This window comes from Pteropus medius, unplaced genomic scaffold (genome assembly GCF_902729225.1).
Source record: "Pteropus medius unplaced genomic scaffold, Ma_sr-lr_union100, whole genome shotgun sequence".
Taxonomy (NCBI): domain Eukaryota; kingdom Metazoa; phylum Chordata; class Mammalia; order Chiroptera; family Pteropodidae; genus Pteropus; species Pteropus medius.
Genome location: NW_024352790.1, coordinates 61,440 through 79,836, shown reverse-complemented (window position 1 = coordinate 79,836; position 18,397 = coordinate 61,440). Strand labels below are relative to the sequence as shown.

Here is an 18,397-nt window from a genome sequence, read left to right as displayed (position 1 = left end):
CTCTTTTCAAAAATGTCTGAACCTCAGCCTTGCTGGGCCCAGGGTACGGAAGCGCCTTCTTCTAGTTCTTGGTTTCCTTATAGTCCAACCTCCATCAGCTTAGAAGTAGTGCTGCTCTTGTGTACCTGCTACTTCAGGATCCCTTATATCGCTTTTATCTATTTTTAGTAACTTTTTTAGTAACCTCCTTCTAACAGTTAACAAGTCTTTATATTCTACTTTCCCCATTTAAATAACTGGTATGATTTCTGTCTCCCAAATGGGTCCTGACTTGTTATCCAAGTGGGTACCTCTTTGCTCTGTGTCTGAGTTTGTCACCACACAGGGTTTGCACTTAGTCTGTCAGCTGACTCTTTCTGGTGCTGTACTATTATTTTTCTCAGATCGACAGCTCAGTGGCAGACTTATATGCATAGCAACTTGACAAATTTCACTGCTCAGCTTAATTCGTATATCTACCACTACTGGAGATATTTCTCCTTCTGTTCCTGCTAACAGTAGTTTACTTATGGGATTATACTTTCTAGAATGTGACATGCAATCACTAGTTTCTCAGCTATCTGTTTTACGTCCAAATGTTTGGTGAAATATCTTCCCAGATTCTGATATTAAAATAATCACCAGGCCTTATTTTTGGTATTTTTATGATTAAGTATATTTTTTATGTCTTCATTGCTATACAGTAAAAAAAAAAAAAAGGCCACAGAGAGGATATTAGTAAAAGTTATTTTAAAACCAAAATGTGATTATTAGACTACAAACATGGACATGGTTTCCAAGGCATAGAAAAACCCACTGTTGTCACCCCAAGTAACTCACCCTTAGAGAACATCAGGAGTAGAATGAAATTTGAAATTAATGATCATCGACTTACTTAAATATTTTTTTCTTGACTGAAACAAAATGGGCCATAACCAGAAATAGAAAATTCTGTATGGAAACTATAATCATATAATAGATTTAAAAGATGTTTGTGAGACATCCTTATCATTTAACTAAAATAAGAAATGTCTGCTACCTAATTTATTGTATAAAACCAAAGCATTAATTCTTAAAGACTAATTGACAGTACAAATAGACATTGGAACCTTTCCAAATCAGGAAGTTTATCCAGGAAATTATAGTAAAGAATAAACGAGACCATTAACCATATGCTTAAATAGCACTATAGCCAACATCAAACTTAAATCATAATTAGGTATAATGTTTGTTTAGCAACAGAGGATGCACTATTCCCCTGTTAGTGAAAGATGGCAGGCTTTGTATTCTGCTTCAATAAAAACTCAAATGGTGTTTGTGCTCATACCTCAGTACAGAGAAATTATCCATGATTCAAAGAAAGGAAAGCTATAAACCTCATATCACTGTTGATTTAGATTATAGTCATCCAAGTTTTTAAAACGGTAGAATATCTTCTCATAATTCTTTGTGAAAGCTCTGTGAATTTTTTTGTAATTGTTCATAATGATGAAGTGTCTGTTCAAAAATTTAGATTTTTGAGTGGTTCAAAGTAATTAAAAAATTTCAATCAACTTCGAACAACATAATGTTTATTTAATCATCAGTAAACATAATGGTTCTCAAACATACAACCACTTTTTTAAAAAAGAAACTTGGTCTATTTTTCATCCTGATTTATATCCTGAACATTAGGTATCAGCTTCAATTTCATTAGTTTGGTTACATTGTAGGGTTTTATAGGTAGAATGGAACCTTCGAAAGTTTCCTTATGGCTTATTCATGAGTCCAGGGACAGAGTAGATGCTTGGATTCAAAGCTGAAAACGTGAAGAGTCAGTCAAAGAAACTTATAGCATTGTTCATACTCATCTAAAATTTTGAAACTCTTGAGAAATTTTTGTTTTGTTTCCAAAAATGTAACTCTATGAATCTTCAAACTTAATAGTTACTTCCACCCTGATGCTGGATAAATTTCTGTAAATGTGAGTCGGGTAATGAAATTTTCTATGGTCCATACACGGAAAAATTTGAAGATTTTTCTAAGATAAAGGTTGTTAATATAACTCTTCAGAATCCTCTAAACTATTTTCTTGAAACTGAATCCTAGTCACAATTTGAGGGTAATTCCTATCGATTTTTGGCAAATTCCTTTAGTTAGTCCTTAATTTCCTTGTACTTTATAGATATATTTCATTATTCATGAGCCTCTAGAGCTATTTCCATTTTATTAAAGATTTTTTGGTCTTTTCTCCCCTTTTTAGTAGGTATCATGGATGAAGCTGCATAAATGTGCACTTACTTCATCATCTCTCCCATGAGTAAAATGTAAGATACAGATCAATATGTTCAATCACTCCATAGTGATAGTTCTATATTGTTTTGTAATATAACATTGGATTTTGAAATGCTCACATATAGAACTCTACCAAAAATTAAAAAAAAAAAAAAAAGTTAAAAAATATTATCAGATGAAATGAGGCAAATCACTCACCTTACAACCAGAGATAATGCTGTGGCCCCAGGTATTAGGTACACATTTAGAACATGCTTCTCCAATGGTATTGGGAGGGCAAATGCATTGACCAGTCTTTGGGTCACAATTATTACCCAGATGGGAACAGTCACAAGCTTCACAGGTGAAAGTGAAAAGAAAAAAAAAAGACAAAAGTAAAAGTTCGATACAAAATATTGAGTTTTATATTGTGATTTGTGCTGTTTTATTTTCTGTACTAAAGTTAAAGATCTTTGAAAGTGAAAATTTGACTCACTCATCTTTTATATTTATATCATAGTACGGTGTATTTCACAGAAAAGTTGATCTAAACATATATGTTGTGATTCATTTACTAATTTCAAAAGGTAAAGCACTTTCAAATTTTCAACTAAGCTTAAGGCAAGAAAGAACTGGTGTATCAGATTTCCATGTTAATTGTATTACCTTATAGATAGATGCTATGAAAGTTAAATTTTTGATTCTATATTTAAGTTCATAACTAATTCTTCTATGCTGTATAGATTAACAATTCCTTCTGGCTGATGACTCTAATTTGCAATAAAAACCAGTAAGCTTAATAGGCTTCCTAAATTCAATATATCCTGACATACATCAAGATATTTCAATTTTTCAAATATTTAAAACTAGTTGAATTATAGAAAAGTATATATACACAAAAGTAAATGTATACAAAAGTATATATATACAAAAGTATACATACATAGTATATATACATATATATACTTTTGAGTTTTATTTACCACCTTATTTCTTTTCAATAGATTTTTGCATTTTCTATACTATGATGTGATATGCAAAGAGTGAAAATTCATCCCTACTCATGCGCTTTCTCAAGAATGCAAAAATAAGATTTGAGAAGATCTTCAAAGCCATCCAAGACAAGAAGCGTATGCCACTTATTAGCTATAGTTGACCCAGCTACTGAGTATATTTTAGTGCAGAATTTCATACTAAGAAAGAGAAAGCAAAAGAAAAACCAAATACTCAAATTCAAATAGAAGACTAATGTTATAAGAAAACCTCTTAATCAGTATATGATGATTAAATCTTTTTAATGAAATACATTTGGGATATTTGATTAAGTTCATGTTTTAAGGGATCACAATTATCATTGCTCACAGCATTTCATACCAGCTGTGAACAATGCATGACAGAGGGTAAACACTAAATAAATGTTAGCCATTGTTTTCATTATTATTATTGTTGCTGCTAATTTTAAGCCAAAGAATTTATTTTATATGTACCATTTATTAAGAAGAAAAACAGTTCACATTAGGTTTAAATTTATATGCTAAACAATGTCTTGTGACAGTTCAAATTATTTATTACTTGTAAACAGAAATTCTCTATGTAGTTCTTCAATGGAATCTTAACACTGAATAGGAAAACTTGAGTAATTAGCTAGGGTTTCCCAGCCAAAACAGAATGTTTACCACACTGATAATGCTAATAAGGAAATGATGATGAAAACAATAATAGTAATAATAATAATAGCAATAATAATAAACACATAGCACTTACATGCTAGGCATTCCTCTATTTTGTAGCCATTAACTCAACTAATTCTTATAAAAAACTAGTGAGATAGATACTATTATTTTCTTCATTGAATAGATGAATTTTGCAGAAGGAGAGGGAAACCAGGTTACTCAGTCAAGGTCGCATAACTAGTTACTGGTGGAGTCGCTATACAAATCCAAGCTCTTTGGAGCAAGTCATGCTATCAAACATAATGTTATCCTGCCTATTTTCTGTTTGTTCTCTGTTCTCATTTAATGCTACTAAGTCTACATTTCTAAGTCTACATTTCTAAATAACATTTAAAATGTTATCTCAAATTTTAAGTAATTGTCTTGGTCTCATTTATAATTTCTGATAGTGGATATATTTAAATATGTAGTACCATTTCATTAATTCCTATTAAGTGAAAATATTAGCGAGATTTAGATTTAAAGAACAGAGAATGTTTTAAAATGCAGCTTTAGAATTTTTTAGTATATACAGATATTGGCTTAGAAATCACATGCAGATTCTTAGAGGATCTACAATGGTAGCATTCAGAATAATTTATAATGGCTTAATTTATGATCACAATTGTAAATAAAAGGTAATTAAAAATATCTAAAAGGTATTCATTTTTTAAATAATTTCAAATATTATTCCTGACACTTCTGATATAAATTCACTATCATAGTCAATAATAAAGTCTTAAAATCTTACCATGTATTTATCATGATGCTGAGAGTATAGGAATGTCATCAATGTTGAATTGGTGAGTTTAGTAAGCAAAGGTTAATATTCAATCTAGTTATTGTTGGAATAAGGGTCAATTCCAAATCAGTGGCATATAAATTACTGTTAATGCTGTCTTTATTTTCAACAATTTTAAATGGATTTTCTATATCACAATTGTGGAAAGATTTTTGCTGGACTTATGAGAACACTGTTTTTAGAAATCCCTGACTGCATTTTCTCATAAAATAATATTTAGAGACAATCTGTTTCCAAGTAGAAGCAAACATATTTTTTGTATCAGAAAAATAGATTCACTTCCCTAATCCTTGTACTAATTTTTCAATAGGAAAAAGAAAAATTGAACAGTATTAGCTTGGGAGTAGAGTTTAAAGTAAGACAACATTGGCATCAGAAAAAGTGAACATTTAACTTTCAAGCTGCAGTACCCTTTGAGTGACTGGCTGAACGGAGGTCACAGACAGGGAGAGACAGGGCTTCATTGGGATCTGCAGATGTTTTTGTACTGAGTACTTGTAGGTGCGGTTATTTATAGGGTAGTATTTAAAATTGCAATGTATTTCTTTTGTTTATTTAAAATAAATAGACATTTCTTATTAGGTTAAATACTTTGTATTATATATTTGTGGTCAAGTGCCTTTTATTTAATGTCTGGGAACACTGACAAACAGTTACCGATGCCAAGACAATAAAATCAGAGGATAAATGTGTAGCGCTTAGTCTTAATTACAGACCTGTGCATCCTCCTTCTTGGAAGTTGAAATAGCCATGGGCACAGTGGTCACATTTCTTTCCTGTTACTCCAGGCTGGCACCAACACTGACCACTCTCTTCACAATCGAATGATTTAGACCCAAAGGAATTGCAGTTGCAGGGAACACACCCTCTTGCTGACTGTAGACCAAAGGTTTCAGGCTGGCATAGCAAAGGAAAGAGGAACATTAAATTTAAATCATTAATTCACTATAGAACAAGATGTATAATACTAAAAGATCGGGTGGAAAAAGAGGAGCTTCAGGGTTATCAAGCTTTCTTCACGGGTGTTATAACATCTGAGTTATCATTTAATTTAACGGAATTTAAAAAATAATATCCAAAGAGAACAGTTCAATTGGAAATTGCATCAACGTAAGTAGAAGAATTAGGGTATTATCATTCAGTCTGATATATTTTCACTAGCCTTTCTTTATACTTCTTTAATTGCACTGTGGTTGGTATTTTTATTTTAATAGGAAATTTTATTGCTTAATTTCTAATAATCTGAATTGATTACTTTCAGATCTTATGAACTCCTATTTGGTGAAAATGCTTTCAATATTATTGACCAAAAGCCTAAAGTTAAAACAGTTTTTTTCCTCTAATATTTGATCTATCTTTTTTCATGTAAGTATTTCTAATCGTCACTATAAAATTCACATTATAAATATAATTTATAGGTTATGCCTACACTGATAACATAATTGGTTTGATAAACATCTAGTTTCTTGGGTTTCATCCTAACAATCAAAACTGATTTATGAAAACACATGGCAAAGATTAGGTAAAGAGAAGAAAACTTTTATTCTCTGATGAGTTATTAATATGCATTTTTCTCTCTTATCTATTTATAACAAGTAACTTTCTATGGACAACTTTTCATTAGTAGCTTTGGCTGACTTTCTTGAAATACATGTTATCAGACCTAGAGTTAATGTTAGAAAATGTTGATGAATTAAAAATCACTCCTACTAAAAAAATAGAAAGTACATATCCTACTTAAAGTACGTCAGGGTTGTCTTTTTAAAATGTAAATATGTCATATTATTATGATATTTTAATCTAGAAAATTAGTCTCAGTAATTACTTCTTTGTAAAAATAATTCCTCTTTTGGAAAATTAGAGTTAATAGTTACTTCTTGGTAAAAATAAATCTTGCTATTTAATATGAACCAACCAAAGAGAAATGAATATGCCGCATTATATATTTTGCCATTATTGTTAACGGCATTTAAAAAAATTCTAGAAAACAAAATCATACTCAAAATCAGTCTTTTAAAATAACCATAGCTAAGAATAGCTTTGTTTTCAAAAGGTAAATTGAGTTAAATGAGCTTGATAATCATTTCAATCTTTTATTGATGACTTTATTTTTATTTCTAGTTCTAATTCAGATTTCTCTATGTTACTAAAGAAAGTGTGCATCAGTTCTAAGTAATTACCTCATACAGGATATGGAAATTGAATTCAATTATATAAGGAAAAATGAAAACAATATTTTATTTGTAAAAAAACAATAAAGTGTAAAATTCTAAATACATGGCTTAGAGAAATAATCAGAAATTGGAGAAATGGTTAAAGTACAAGCATGCCCATTATGATGTTATTTATCATAGTAACTGTAGAAGCATTTGAATGTTCAATGTTAGAGAAAATTTGAATAAATGAAATTATGATACATTTATGCTATGAAATGATATGCAATTATTAAAATCTTGTTTAAAGCAGTTTTAATGATATGAATATGCTTATTATATAGCATTAAGTAAAATTTCAAAATGCAGAATATAAAATTATATATACACTCTGATTCTAATTACGTACCTATAATGACACACATACCACTCAAATGCACACAAACATGTATACATAAAGAAAAACAGAAAAAAATTTTAAAAACATCTGAATCATAGTAGTATTTTGCATTCGTTTTTATTTCCTAAATATTCTTGATTTAGAAATCTGAATTGTAGAAATAATACTTTATTTCATCTTTATTTCCTAAATTTTTCTTTACTTAGCATATATAGACATACATGCATATATATCCTTAATTGATAAATCAATAAAATAGTAAATAAACTTTCAAATTATTGTTATCATTAAAAAAATTCCAAAGTTGATCATGTAAAGAAATATAAGAAAAGTCTCTACCATACTTTTAAAATATTTAAATTATGTAGTTTTAAAGGATAAGTTATACCAAAACAAATACTACTAAATTTCAGTGATGAAATTTTTAAGAAATTTGTTGTTCAAAATTTATTTGAGAAACTAGGGAAATCTTTTGAAATAAACAAATTTAAGGAGCAAAATCCATAGTCATTAATCAAAATTAATGAGGTAAAACAAATATGGGAGAGAGTGTCCGTCCACTTTCAGTGGGAAGTTCGTTAAACTCCCATGAATTATTCTCATTTGCAATAATAACAACTAGAATTACATGTTGTGCTTACTGTGTGCCAAACATGGTTCTAAAGCTCTTTACAAATATCAATTCATTTAATCCTCAAAACAATCCTGGGAGATAAATATTATCACCTTTTCACACAGGAGTGAAACCAAGGTACAGAAAGTCAAGTAATTTGCCGAAGGACACCAGCTAGGCAATTATAGAGTCAGGATTCCAGATCAAGCAGCCTGCCTTCAGAGTCTGTGCTCTTAACTCACACACACTGCCTCAGAGGAAATACAGCACACCAGTGCTATAAAGTGTGTAGAAAGGGTGAATAAATGAGGGTTGACTTTCTGTTAAATTTATATTTTGGAGAAATTGTGATCAGTTATTGTCCCTTTCTTTTACTTTGTGTATAGATTTCTTTTTAAGAAATATAATCTCTTTTAAAGATTTCTTCATTTAATACCAATAGTATTAATAATACCTAACATTTATGAAGAACTCTCCATATCCATGCCTAACGCACTGTTCTCACCCTGAAACAGGCATTGAGGGACCTCAGCAGACCTTCCTGCAATAGGGGTGTGACTGACTGACAATCTCCAGCTTCCATTCTTTTGGATCCACTGGAGGAGCTCAGGCCTGGTCATGCTTCTTCTAGTCAATGACTGATTACAGTAAAGTACTAGAACCTTTCTGTTCAAATCAGAATTCCTCTAATGGGCCAGTTTTCCTTGGGCATTTCCCATTGGCCTGGTCAAGAATTTGGGATTTTGGCGGAATGCCTAAACGTGGCTTTTCTACCCGATCTTTCCTTCTCTCTCGCTTTCACATAGTCAGACCTGCACTGCAGCAGAAGTCTCCCTGCATACTATGCTCTTTCCCGCTTCATCCTTCATAGGCATTTTTCCTGTTAAATCTTTTGCCTTTTGCCTCTTGGAAAATCCAAACAGATGTAAACCCTATGAAGTGGGTCCTACTAGAGATGAAGAAGCTGAATTACAGAAAGATTTAAGGAACTGTTTCATAGCTCGGAAGTGGTGAGGCTGGAATCTGACTTGAGGCCATTTGAAATGAGAACCAGTTTTCTTAAAATGTCGATAAGGAGGCAAGAAATAGAACCTGCTTTTTTCCCCCTTAACCTTTTATTTCATTCTCACTCTCTCTTCTATTCTCTGCCCTCGACTCTCCCACAGGCTCTAATTATACACTGGCAAGTCTTGTTTCCTGTTACTCTTCCCTCTTCCCTTCTTCTCTCTCTTCTAGCATTTGTTTTGTTTTGCCTTGAGAAGAGGAAACAAATTTTTGTGGTAGAAAACATGCTTCCTTACTTTGTGTATGTTGTACATTTACAGTGTACAAAAATGTTTTTCTTGTGCCCGTTGATCCTAGAGCAAAATTATGTGGAAACATAACGCAATCATTAATTACGATTAAATATCAGGTCAATGGGCTGAATTTTCTTGGGAAGGTCACTTTTTTGCTAGATTTCTCTTCATATGTTCATTCATAGAAGTGAGTTTGCTCCAAATGATGCCTGAGGTTCCTTCTACTTATAAGAGTACAGGTTCCTATGCATAATTTTTTCTTTGTTTTCTCTATGTCCATGATTAGTGGGAACTTTTATCAACTGATGAAATTGAATATACTTTTGAAAACATATGGACAGTTATTTTTGAAAGGCAAGACTTCAATCAAGAAATGTCTAGATTTTGCATTTGCAGTTTGCACACTCAGCACCCATGATGTGGTAAATCGGCATCGGGGATGGTCAGCCGCAACACACGGAACACAACATGCAGAGGCAGAAGCCATGCAGCGCCTCTGGGATTACCGGAGTGGCAGGCCGATAGGCTCCCCGAGGGCACCCGCTGGAGCTGCTGGAACCCCACCTCTGGGGAGACCCCAGCACCGGACGCACTCTCCGTGGCTGCTCCTCCTGTCGGTGCGCCTGCCTGTTAAGGTTGCACTGTTTCCCTAAGAAGCCTGATTTACAGACACATCTTCCCGTAATATCACACTGCAGTGACACAGAGCCAACGGGATTGCAGTCACATAACACACAGAATCGTTTCTCTGGGTCCCACCACATAGTGGCCTTTAGAAGCCAACAGAAAAAAAAAAAAAAAGAGCATATGATGTTATTGAAGAGACAGAAGCAGATGATATTTTCAGACTTCCTACAGAAAGGCCAGTTTGATGACATCTGAGAAATGCTTGGTTCGACTTAACAGTTTAGCACCCAAAATAATATTTACTACGTGACAGAGGTAGTCCAAATTCATCCACTCTCATGGAGGGGTCTCAAGGTCTTGCCATGCTGAAGGCAGGGCAATTTGTTCAAGAACAAACAGCAACAGATTTTGATTATTGTTTCACTTTAGCAAAATGATGTATCTAAAAACTAGCTTGTTTAGCTTCTCGGTTGAAAACTTTTAAGTAGAGTGCTCACTGGAACTAACTTTCCAGTGGACCTAGAACAAAGAGTATTATTATTATTCTGCCAAAAACATAAAGGCAAAGGAAAGGTTATTTTACTCTCCACAGTCTGGGATTAAATTTGTATATTATTTGTTTCACAAACATCTGAAGTATAGTAAATACTACATAAATTCACTGCCAAGGAAATGAAGGTCGAATGGTAGCATACAGAAAATTTTGTTCTGTTTTGGGAAGCCATTGCAATGACCATAGTGACTTTACATGTACAGTTAGATGATCCTGAACCCTTCTCTCAGTATACTAAGGTGCATGTCATTGAAAGTTAATGAAAATTTTCAAGGACGAAGTAATTCATTGGTCAGCTCTTACTCCTTACCTTGCACTCATCACACCGCAGGCCCTGCACATTGGGTCTGCATTCACACTGTCCTGTCCTGGCGTGGCAAATCTCAGACAAGGAGCCATTGGCATTACAGCGACAAGCTGCAAAGAGAAGAGAGATCTGTGCCCTGGAAAAACTTCCTAATAGTCTTAATATGCTTATTAAATAATAATATACCTAATATGGTAAAATCGACAACTTGTAGAACACAGTGTTTTCTGACTTGCTAGATGATCTGTTAGGCATTCCGTCATTTGAGCCTACGACAATTCTACAAATTGTAAGATTAATTCACGTAAAGCTTTAGCACAGCACCTGGCACGTTATATACTATTGAGCTCTTAATGTTATAATTATTATTCCAACCTCGAGAATGAAGACACTGAGATTCAGAGAAGCCATAACTTATACAAGGCCACGATTCATAAGTGGTATAGCTGAGTCCAGAACCTCAGTAACCTGACTCTAAGTGAAATGTTCTTTCCATCACTCCTACAGCTACTTCACTTCTATATAGATAAATTGGGGTGAAATTTAAAATATTATAATCCCATTTTAAGTACAGCATATTGATTCTAGAGCTAAAATAATTTTGAGAAATTATCAAAATTAATATCACCCATGGCATAACATTAATACTACTATTAATCAAGTAACATTAATTTTTTTTAATTTAATGATTATTCACTATGTGCCTGTTTTGTGTTAAGCTCAAAAAAATGAGCTCGAGGTTAAATAAATAAATATGTAACTGTAAGAATTATTGTATATACTCTAGAATTATTGTATATACTTTTAATTTCTTTATGTAAGTTTCTTATGTATATTATACATACATTTTTAAAATCTCAAATAATTCAAGATTTAGAAGCCATTTTTTCCTTAGAGAGAGGAGTACAAGATTAAATTTATCATAAATTAATGCCATCTTAAAAATAACAAAAGCAATATAGATTTTTTAAGTGGCATTTTTAAAGTGTATGATATTTTAATGTCATTCTTAATTAATGATAATTGGTGTTATCCTAAAAACAACAAAAGCAATGCAAAGTTTTTAAGTGGCATTTTTACATGAAATATACGACACTTTTTAAAACCCAAAACATATTTCTTTGTTGTGGTGTACTTTTCATGAACAAATCTAGATGTAACTAAAATTACAGTTTATCATAAGTTTTCTACTCTTGAGGGTTTACCACCTATGCATAGAAGAGCTATTATATCTATAAGAAATTATCAAAATAGATAATAAATGAGTTTCTTGTATTTTCAATCTTAATTACATGCCAAGGAGCATTGAAAACCATAATCATGTTCATTCCTCATGGCGAGTGGCATAAAAATTGGTGATGGTTCAAAAGTGTTTTCATACCACAGTCTTCTATGTGCTCTTAAGGCTTCATGCCACAGAACCCCAGTTTACCACAATAAAAATAAGTGGAAGAACCTCCTCAAATTTATGGAGCAGGTCATTGAAAAATAGAAAAACAAGGTCATTAAATGATTAACATAGCCCTAAAATTAGCGAACTACAGATAGGACTACCAGAAGTACTACTAACCAAGGAGCCACCATGTGTGAACACCTCGGGCCCAGGCAGCTCACTGGATACTCTCTATGTGCTAGATCCTTTAATCCCCACAGAAAATTATGACCCTTTATGTGAATGATGAAACTGAGTCTCTATGAGGTCAAATGTCTTATCTAGGGTTACATAGCTAGAAAGTGCAGATGTTGAATAATGTGTCTGAATGGGAGAATTTCTTAAGCTTCCTATGATTTTACACAGATGCCATTAAACACAGTGTTGAAAAGCCCACCCTGAGCCTGTTGAGAATTTTCTTTAAAAAAAAATCATCAATTTACGGGTGATATTAATAGATTTCAATGGTTTGAGCGATTTGCTTTTGATTCAACAAATTGACATCTTTAAATGACAAAAAACTGGCACTCACCTTACAAATCTATGAGGAGAAAGACACCTTTCTTATTGAAATGAGTGTCCTACCAGGTCTTTGGTGTTTACAGCAGAGACAATCACAGACACTATATTTCTAGCGATGTCTATAGTTCCTGTGACCCAGCTAAGTTACTAGAAGAGTTCCTTCTTACATAATGCAACTGGCAGAAGTAAACTGCTGTGCTGATATCATAACTTGTTTTGCCTAATGTTTATGACAGCAGATGAAGCTGATGATGGCAGTGTGAAACACTCCAGGTCTAACATGGACTAACATTCCATTTGACTCTCCAGTACAAGATCTCCCTTGCATAGTATATTACCACTAATATAAAGCATTTTTAACTTCCATGCAGCACTATAATATAGCTAAGGAGGGGGAAGTGAGGGGAGGAATGTACTGACTAATATGAATGAAGCCCTACAATAGCAAATTTTATAGAAGGATAACAGGAATAGTGCTTTATGAATAGTCCCAAGGCCAAGGTTAATCACTCAACAATCACAAATGCCAGTGTGTAAAAATATTGGCAGAATTTTACACCCATGATGAAATGCAAGAATGTAAAGTTCACATATAAAAACAATACAGACTAACGTATACTGACAGTCACTAATGAAATAATATAGGCAGATAAATTTATTTCAAGAAAATTATTAGAATCGAGATAAACAATAAATAGGCCTTGCCTAATTTCCAAATTCTTCATTCTTACTATGGACATAAGTTTATTTCAAAATCTTCATTCCACATGTAAACAGAAATATGTGTATCATCAGAAAAAACAATGGTAATTCAACAATGCAGCAATTTTCAAAGGATTTACTCTATCAGTAAAAACAAAGTTTTTAGAATATGCAGATTCTGTGTATGCGCTGTGCATCTCTCATACATGTATTACAGATAATTTCCTACTCTCCAATCCCTCATCTGCTACTCTGAGGTGCAATGCATCAATTGTGTCAGGGGCATCAATAGTTCAGAACTTACGCTGACAGTTCTTTGCATCAACTGCGTCTCCAAAATATCCATCAGCACAGAGCTCACAGTACCGGCCTGTTGTACCTGGCTTACATATCAGACAGGAGCCAGACAAGCTGTCACAGCTGCCAGGGATGGAGAAGTCAAGGTTGTCATTGCATTGGCATGGCTGACATGATCCTCCAGGTACAGAAGGTTGTCCAAAATAGCCTTCTGCACACCTAAGGCAAAAAATTTCATCAGTGAGTATTTGGGAGGAATTAATGAAATCCATCGGGGCAATGCTTATATGTTTTTCATACTACCTCTCTCCCAGGATCTGTTTTCTTTTAAATTGCTTCTTCTCTCAAATGCAAGGTGATTAAAAAAAAATGTTTTTCTAGAACTGCAGTGTAGATACAAGATGAAATCCTGCCAGCCCCACTAGTAATTAGATTTCAGCCAGAAAAAAACTTGTTACTGGCACTGAAGACGGGACCAAAGCATAATAAGAAATCTGCAGCTAGCACTCTAGAGGAATCCAGGTCCATGTTGGAAAGCCTTTGTAGTACAACACATCTTATGTATCTACTCTAATTTGTTGTTTTCCGTACAAATATGTAAGATTCACATTTTGTTGTTGTTGTTGTAGCAAAAGCTTGTTATGAGGAAACAGGCTCACAAGGAAATTCGGTAGCGAGAATTCAAAATTTATTAAATAGAAAATTATAACTCAAAAGACTCTCATTATTATTTAGGTGGGAGCTATGGGTATCTCTGCACACAGAGGCAGATTTTCATTGAAGAGTCTTGACTGAGAAGCAGGTATGCCTGTATATTATGGTAATATGCCCAAAGGAAATGCTTAACTGTGCCCATGACTCATATTAGCAAACTCTAGGTCTTTTTTTTTTTTTTTTGGAATAAACTGTTTTACATATTATTGGGAAAACAAAAGTTTGTTTATTTATGAGGCATGTCAGAGAAGGTTTTTTAAGTAGTATCAAATTTCTCTTTTTTTCTATATTTAGGTGTTTTAAATGTTACTTCATGTCACAGATGCACAGAGACATCTTTATAGGAAGCATCTATTTATATTCTGCTCTGTCTTCTCTTTCAATTACATTTGCTCATGCCTTATATTAAGGCACGTTTGCCAAAAGAGAAACAAAACAGTGCATCTGAAATCTTACAGTCAGGCTAGCTCTATTATCTGTGCCATTTTTGCAAAACAAAAAGTCTTTTGCAGCAAGGGTCAAAATTGAAGGGAAACAAAAAGAGAGAGACTACAACTTCTATAGTATACCACTTTTATGCTCGTCTCTTCACAGATGTGTAAGTCATTGTGTAGAGAAATTCTCTCTACCATTCAGAGGAGAAATGGTTTAAATCCAGTACATCATATGAGGATAAATTAATCACATTACAATAATAGTACAAAATCCTTAATTTGGTAACATACACTGATTATTCTAAGTTTCTTAGAATATTTATAGGTGCCACTATAATCTTGTAGAATTAAGCTTTTGTTATGTTTTAACGAGATTATTTGAAAATCGTATTCGCAAAATATTTTATAAATTGTGAGTCAATATGTGAATGAATACTGTTTAGAAAAACACTTCCAGCTACAAATATAATTGCTTATTAATTCTCTATTGTAAAATATGAGCTAATACTTTAGTTCATAAAATTCCCCCGCAATATCTTCAGGAGTGGTATTTGACAAAGATAACAGGAAGATCCTTTTGAATTTCAAACCGATTCTTCTTGCCTTACTTGATATTCAGAGCTTATGATCACATCCACATATATTCACATCTCATTTTGTTTACCATTAAGACAGTGACTTTGTTCCACTAGAATAATGATATACAATGATCATTATTTTCAGCTCACGTTCCTCGAAATGACTTACTGCCCTCAGGAGAGATGGCATTATATAACAAGATCTGGGGATTTTTCTTAACATAGATAACAATTAATAAGTCCAAAATTCTCTCACAATAATAATAAAAAAAAAATCTCAGTCCATGAGAAAATAGCTACAGTAGAGAAAATGAAGAAGTACCTGTTTTTTTATTTTTTTTTGTCATAGGACATGTAAGAATACTTATTGAATATACCTGGTAGATAATTCATGTGCCATTTTATTGAAAGTACACATTCAGGTTTTATTACTAATGTATCTGTGTTTCTATACTTAGAATAGGATTCTTAGATACTTGTAAAATATTTCAATTCAAATTAAAAAGTGATTCTAAGGTCAGTGAATACAACACTGCTAATCATATAACTTTTATTAATAATAATGGTGTTTTATAGTCTGATCAAGTTGGAGTCACCTAATTAAAATTAGTGATAATCACAGTCCTTCAGATCTTTCCAGCTTCTCCGATTTTCACCCTACCAAAACTAATTGGAATTTAAAATCTTAACCCCTCTCATTTTCATACGCAAGGCAGAATGAGGACATTTTTAAATACAGAGTTTATTGGATTCCTTGCTATAGAAGAACATCTTGATATAACAAAGTCACTGTTGCTTTCCACATTTGCTACCTTTTTCAAATCAAATCGCAACATTTTAGAAAGAGATCCTTTAAATGTAGATGAGACTCTAACACATGCAATTAAGTAATATGGTTGTTTCCACTGATGATGCAGGAACAATATTAGAGGAAGAGGGAGAGAGGGAAGTAGAAAGGGAGGGAAGGAGGGAAGGAAGAAGGTAGAGGGGGAGAGAGGAAGGGAGGGAGCGGGGAAGAGAGAGAAAGAGAGAGAGAGAATGAGAGAGAGAGAATGAGAGAGAGAGAGAGAGAGAATGAGAGAGAGAGAGAGAGAATGAGAGAGAGAGAGAAAGAGAGAGAGAATGAGAGAGAGAGAGAGAGAGAGAGACAGAGAGAGAGAGAGAGAGAGAATGGCAGAAGTGGAGATAAATAACAATAAGAAGAAAGCAACATTGGTGAGACTTTTATGTCATTCTACTCCATCATTTTCTCAACAACTTTTGGCTAAAACTTGTAGCCTGTTTCACTCATCTATAGACTGAAAACAATGTTTCAATCAGAAAAACTCTTGCTGTTTTCTACTGCTGCCTTTCCTCGAACACCTAGTTAGCACTTTTTGCATAATACTAAATAAGGCACAGTCTTTAAACTACAGTCTGTGGAGAAGAAAGATATACTTGAAAAAGTAGCCATGGACTACTAGAGATAAGCAAATACTGTTATTGAAGCAAAGAAAAGGGCAACCAACTCAGATTAGGATTAATTAAAGACATGGTTTTAAGGATGATAGAGTTGAATTTTAAGAGCTAATCAGGCAGAGGAGTAGTACCCTTCTTATCTGGTACCCTTCTGCAAATAAGAAAAATAAGGGCCCTCCCTGGGCATATGAAGAAAAATGAAGAAATGGTGGACACAGCTGGGCACCGAGGCACAGCACAGCAAGTGTATCTGCAAGAGGACATCCTGGATTTGAACCCCTAATCTGCCTCTTAGCCGAATACTTTTGTGCAGTGTACACACTATGAAACCACATGAGCAGCCTTTTCAAACCACACTTAGAGTCACAATTTTGTTAGTGTTACTATCAAGTAAGTATAAGTTTCTCTTTTCTTATTTCTGCACCCCATGCTCTGCATCCAGGACTCAAGGGCTCAAGGAGACTTAAACATCAGTAGAAATTCTCACCAACACAGTGATCAGATGGCAATTAAACTTGATTCAGAGTCAGGTATTTCTAAAGCAGAGAACATCTAACTATAATTTGGGAATTGAAATTAAAAAAAAAAAAACTTCTCTAGCATCAAATATGAATTGTGGATAAAATTATAGGTAAATTTTCCAAATTTTAATTAAGCAATTAGATTTAAATACCTTCTGCATTCTCAGTAGCAATTGTGAAATTAGATTTGATTTTGACCATTCTTTCCTCACTTAGGGAGGGGTTGTTAAAAGTTAGCCAGCCAGCTAGGGAGGGGACAGAGTTTAAGGGGTCCAAGTATGCCATTAAATTTCATGTGGCCCTATAGATCCCACTGGGTGAACTTGCCCCTGTCCTTTTAATGCCTTTCTCCATAGAGTTTGATATGTTGCTGAGGCTACACACTTATTCTGAAAGTAGCTAAGGTCCACCAGAGCAGGTATCATCAGCATTTAGTTTACTTTTTTTCCTCCATATTCTTTTCAATTTCTTTTGATGCTCCAACATTCATCCCTTTTTGCCTTTCTAGATACTGTCTCTTTGTTTATCTATTTTCTTCTCTTCTTGTCCAGGTGATAAAAGCCTAGGATCTTAGCAAAGTGCCATGATGAATACCTCATCCCCTGACTCTCTTTTTGTTGTTGTTGTTTAAAACATTCACCAGTCAGAGGAAAACAGTGATATTTGAGAGTACAGGTACTTTGGCCCCACTCAAAAGTTTCCCAAAATTGTAAGTAGTGTTCTACATGTAACAGAATAGCAATCAATATTTTATCATATCTTCTTTTACCACCCTCTTTTTCATGATTTTTCTTCATTCTCTCAACTCAGGCAGCACAACCATTCTCGTGCTACATGACTGAGTTAAGGGATCTGGCAAGGAAGAAAGCAGAAACATAAAAATTTGGACTTTGAGCTTTAAAAGTCACCATTTCTATGAACATGGCATCTCTTCCTGCAAATCATCTTTGATGAGAAAATGTGGTGGAGATAGAGAGGCAGATGAAGGGAAAGTGATGAGAATAGAGATGTCGATGGGTCCCAAGGTGCAACAGAAGCAGCA

At 33.6% G+C, this 18,397-nt stretch overlaps 1 protein-coding gene across 1 annotated transcript in view; it reads right to left on the bottom strand.

The window, feature by feature from the left end:
• LAMA2 (laminin subunit alpha 2) overlaps positions 1-18,397 on the bottom strand; it is a 239,010-nt gene that overhangs the window by 168,808 nt on the left and 51,805 nt on the right. Inside the window, exons 8-11 of the mRNA XM_039849938.1 lie at positions 13,658-13,869; positions 10,701-10,807; positions 5,463-5,643; positions 2,452-2,588 (exon numbers count right to left, since the gene is read on the bottom strand). Coding sequence (XP_039705872.1) covers positions 2,452-2,588; positions 5,463-5,643; positions 10,701-10,807; positions 13,658-13,869 — 637 coding nt within the window. The remainder of the gene's footprint in view (positions 1-2,451; positions 2,589-5,462; positions 5,644-10,700; positions 10,808-13,657; positions 13,870-18,397) is intronic.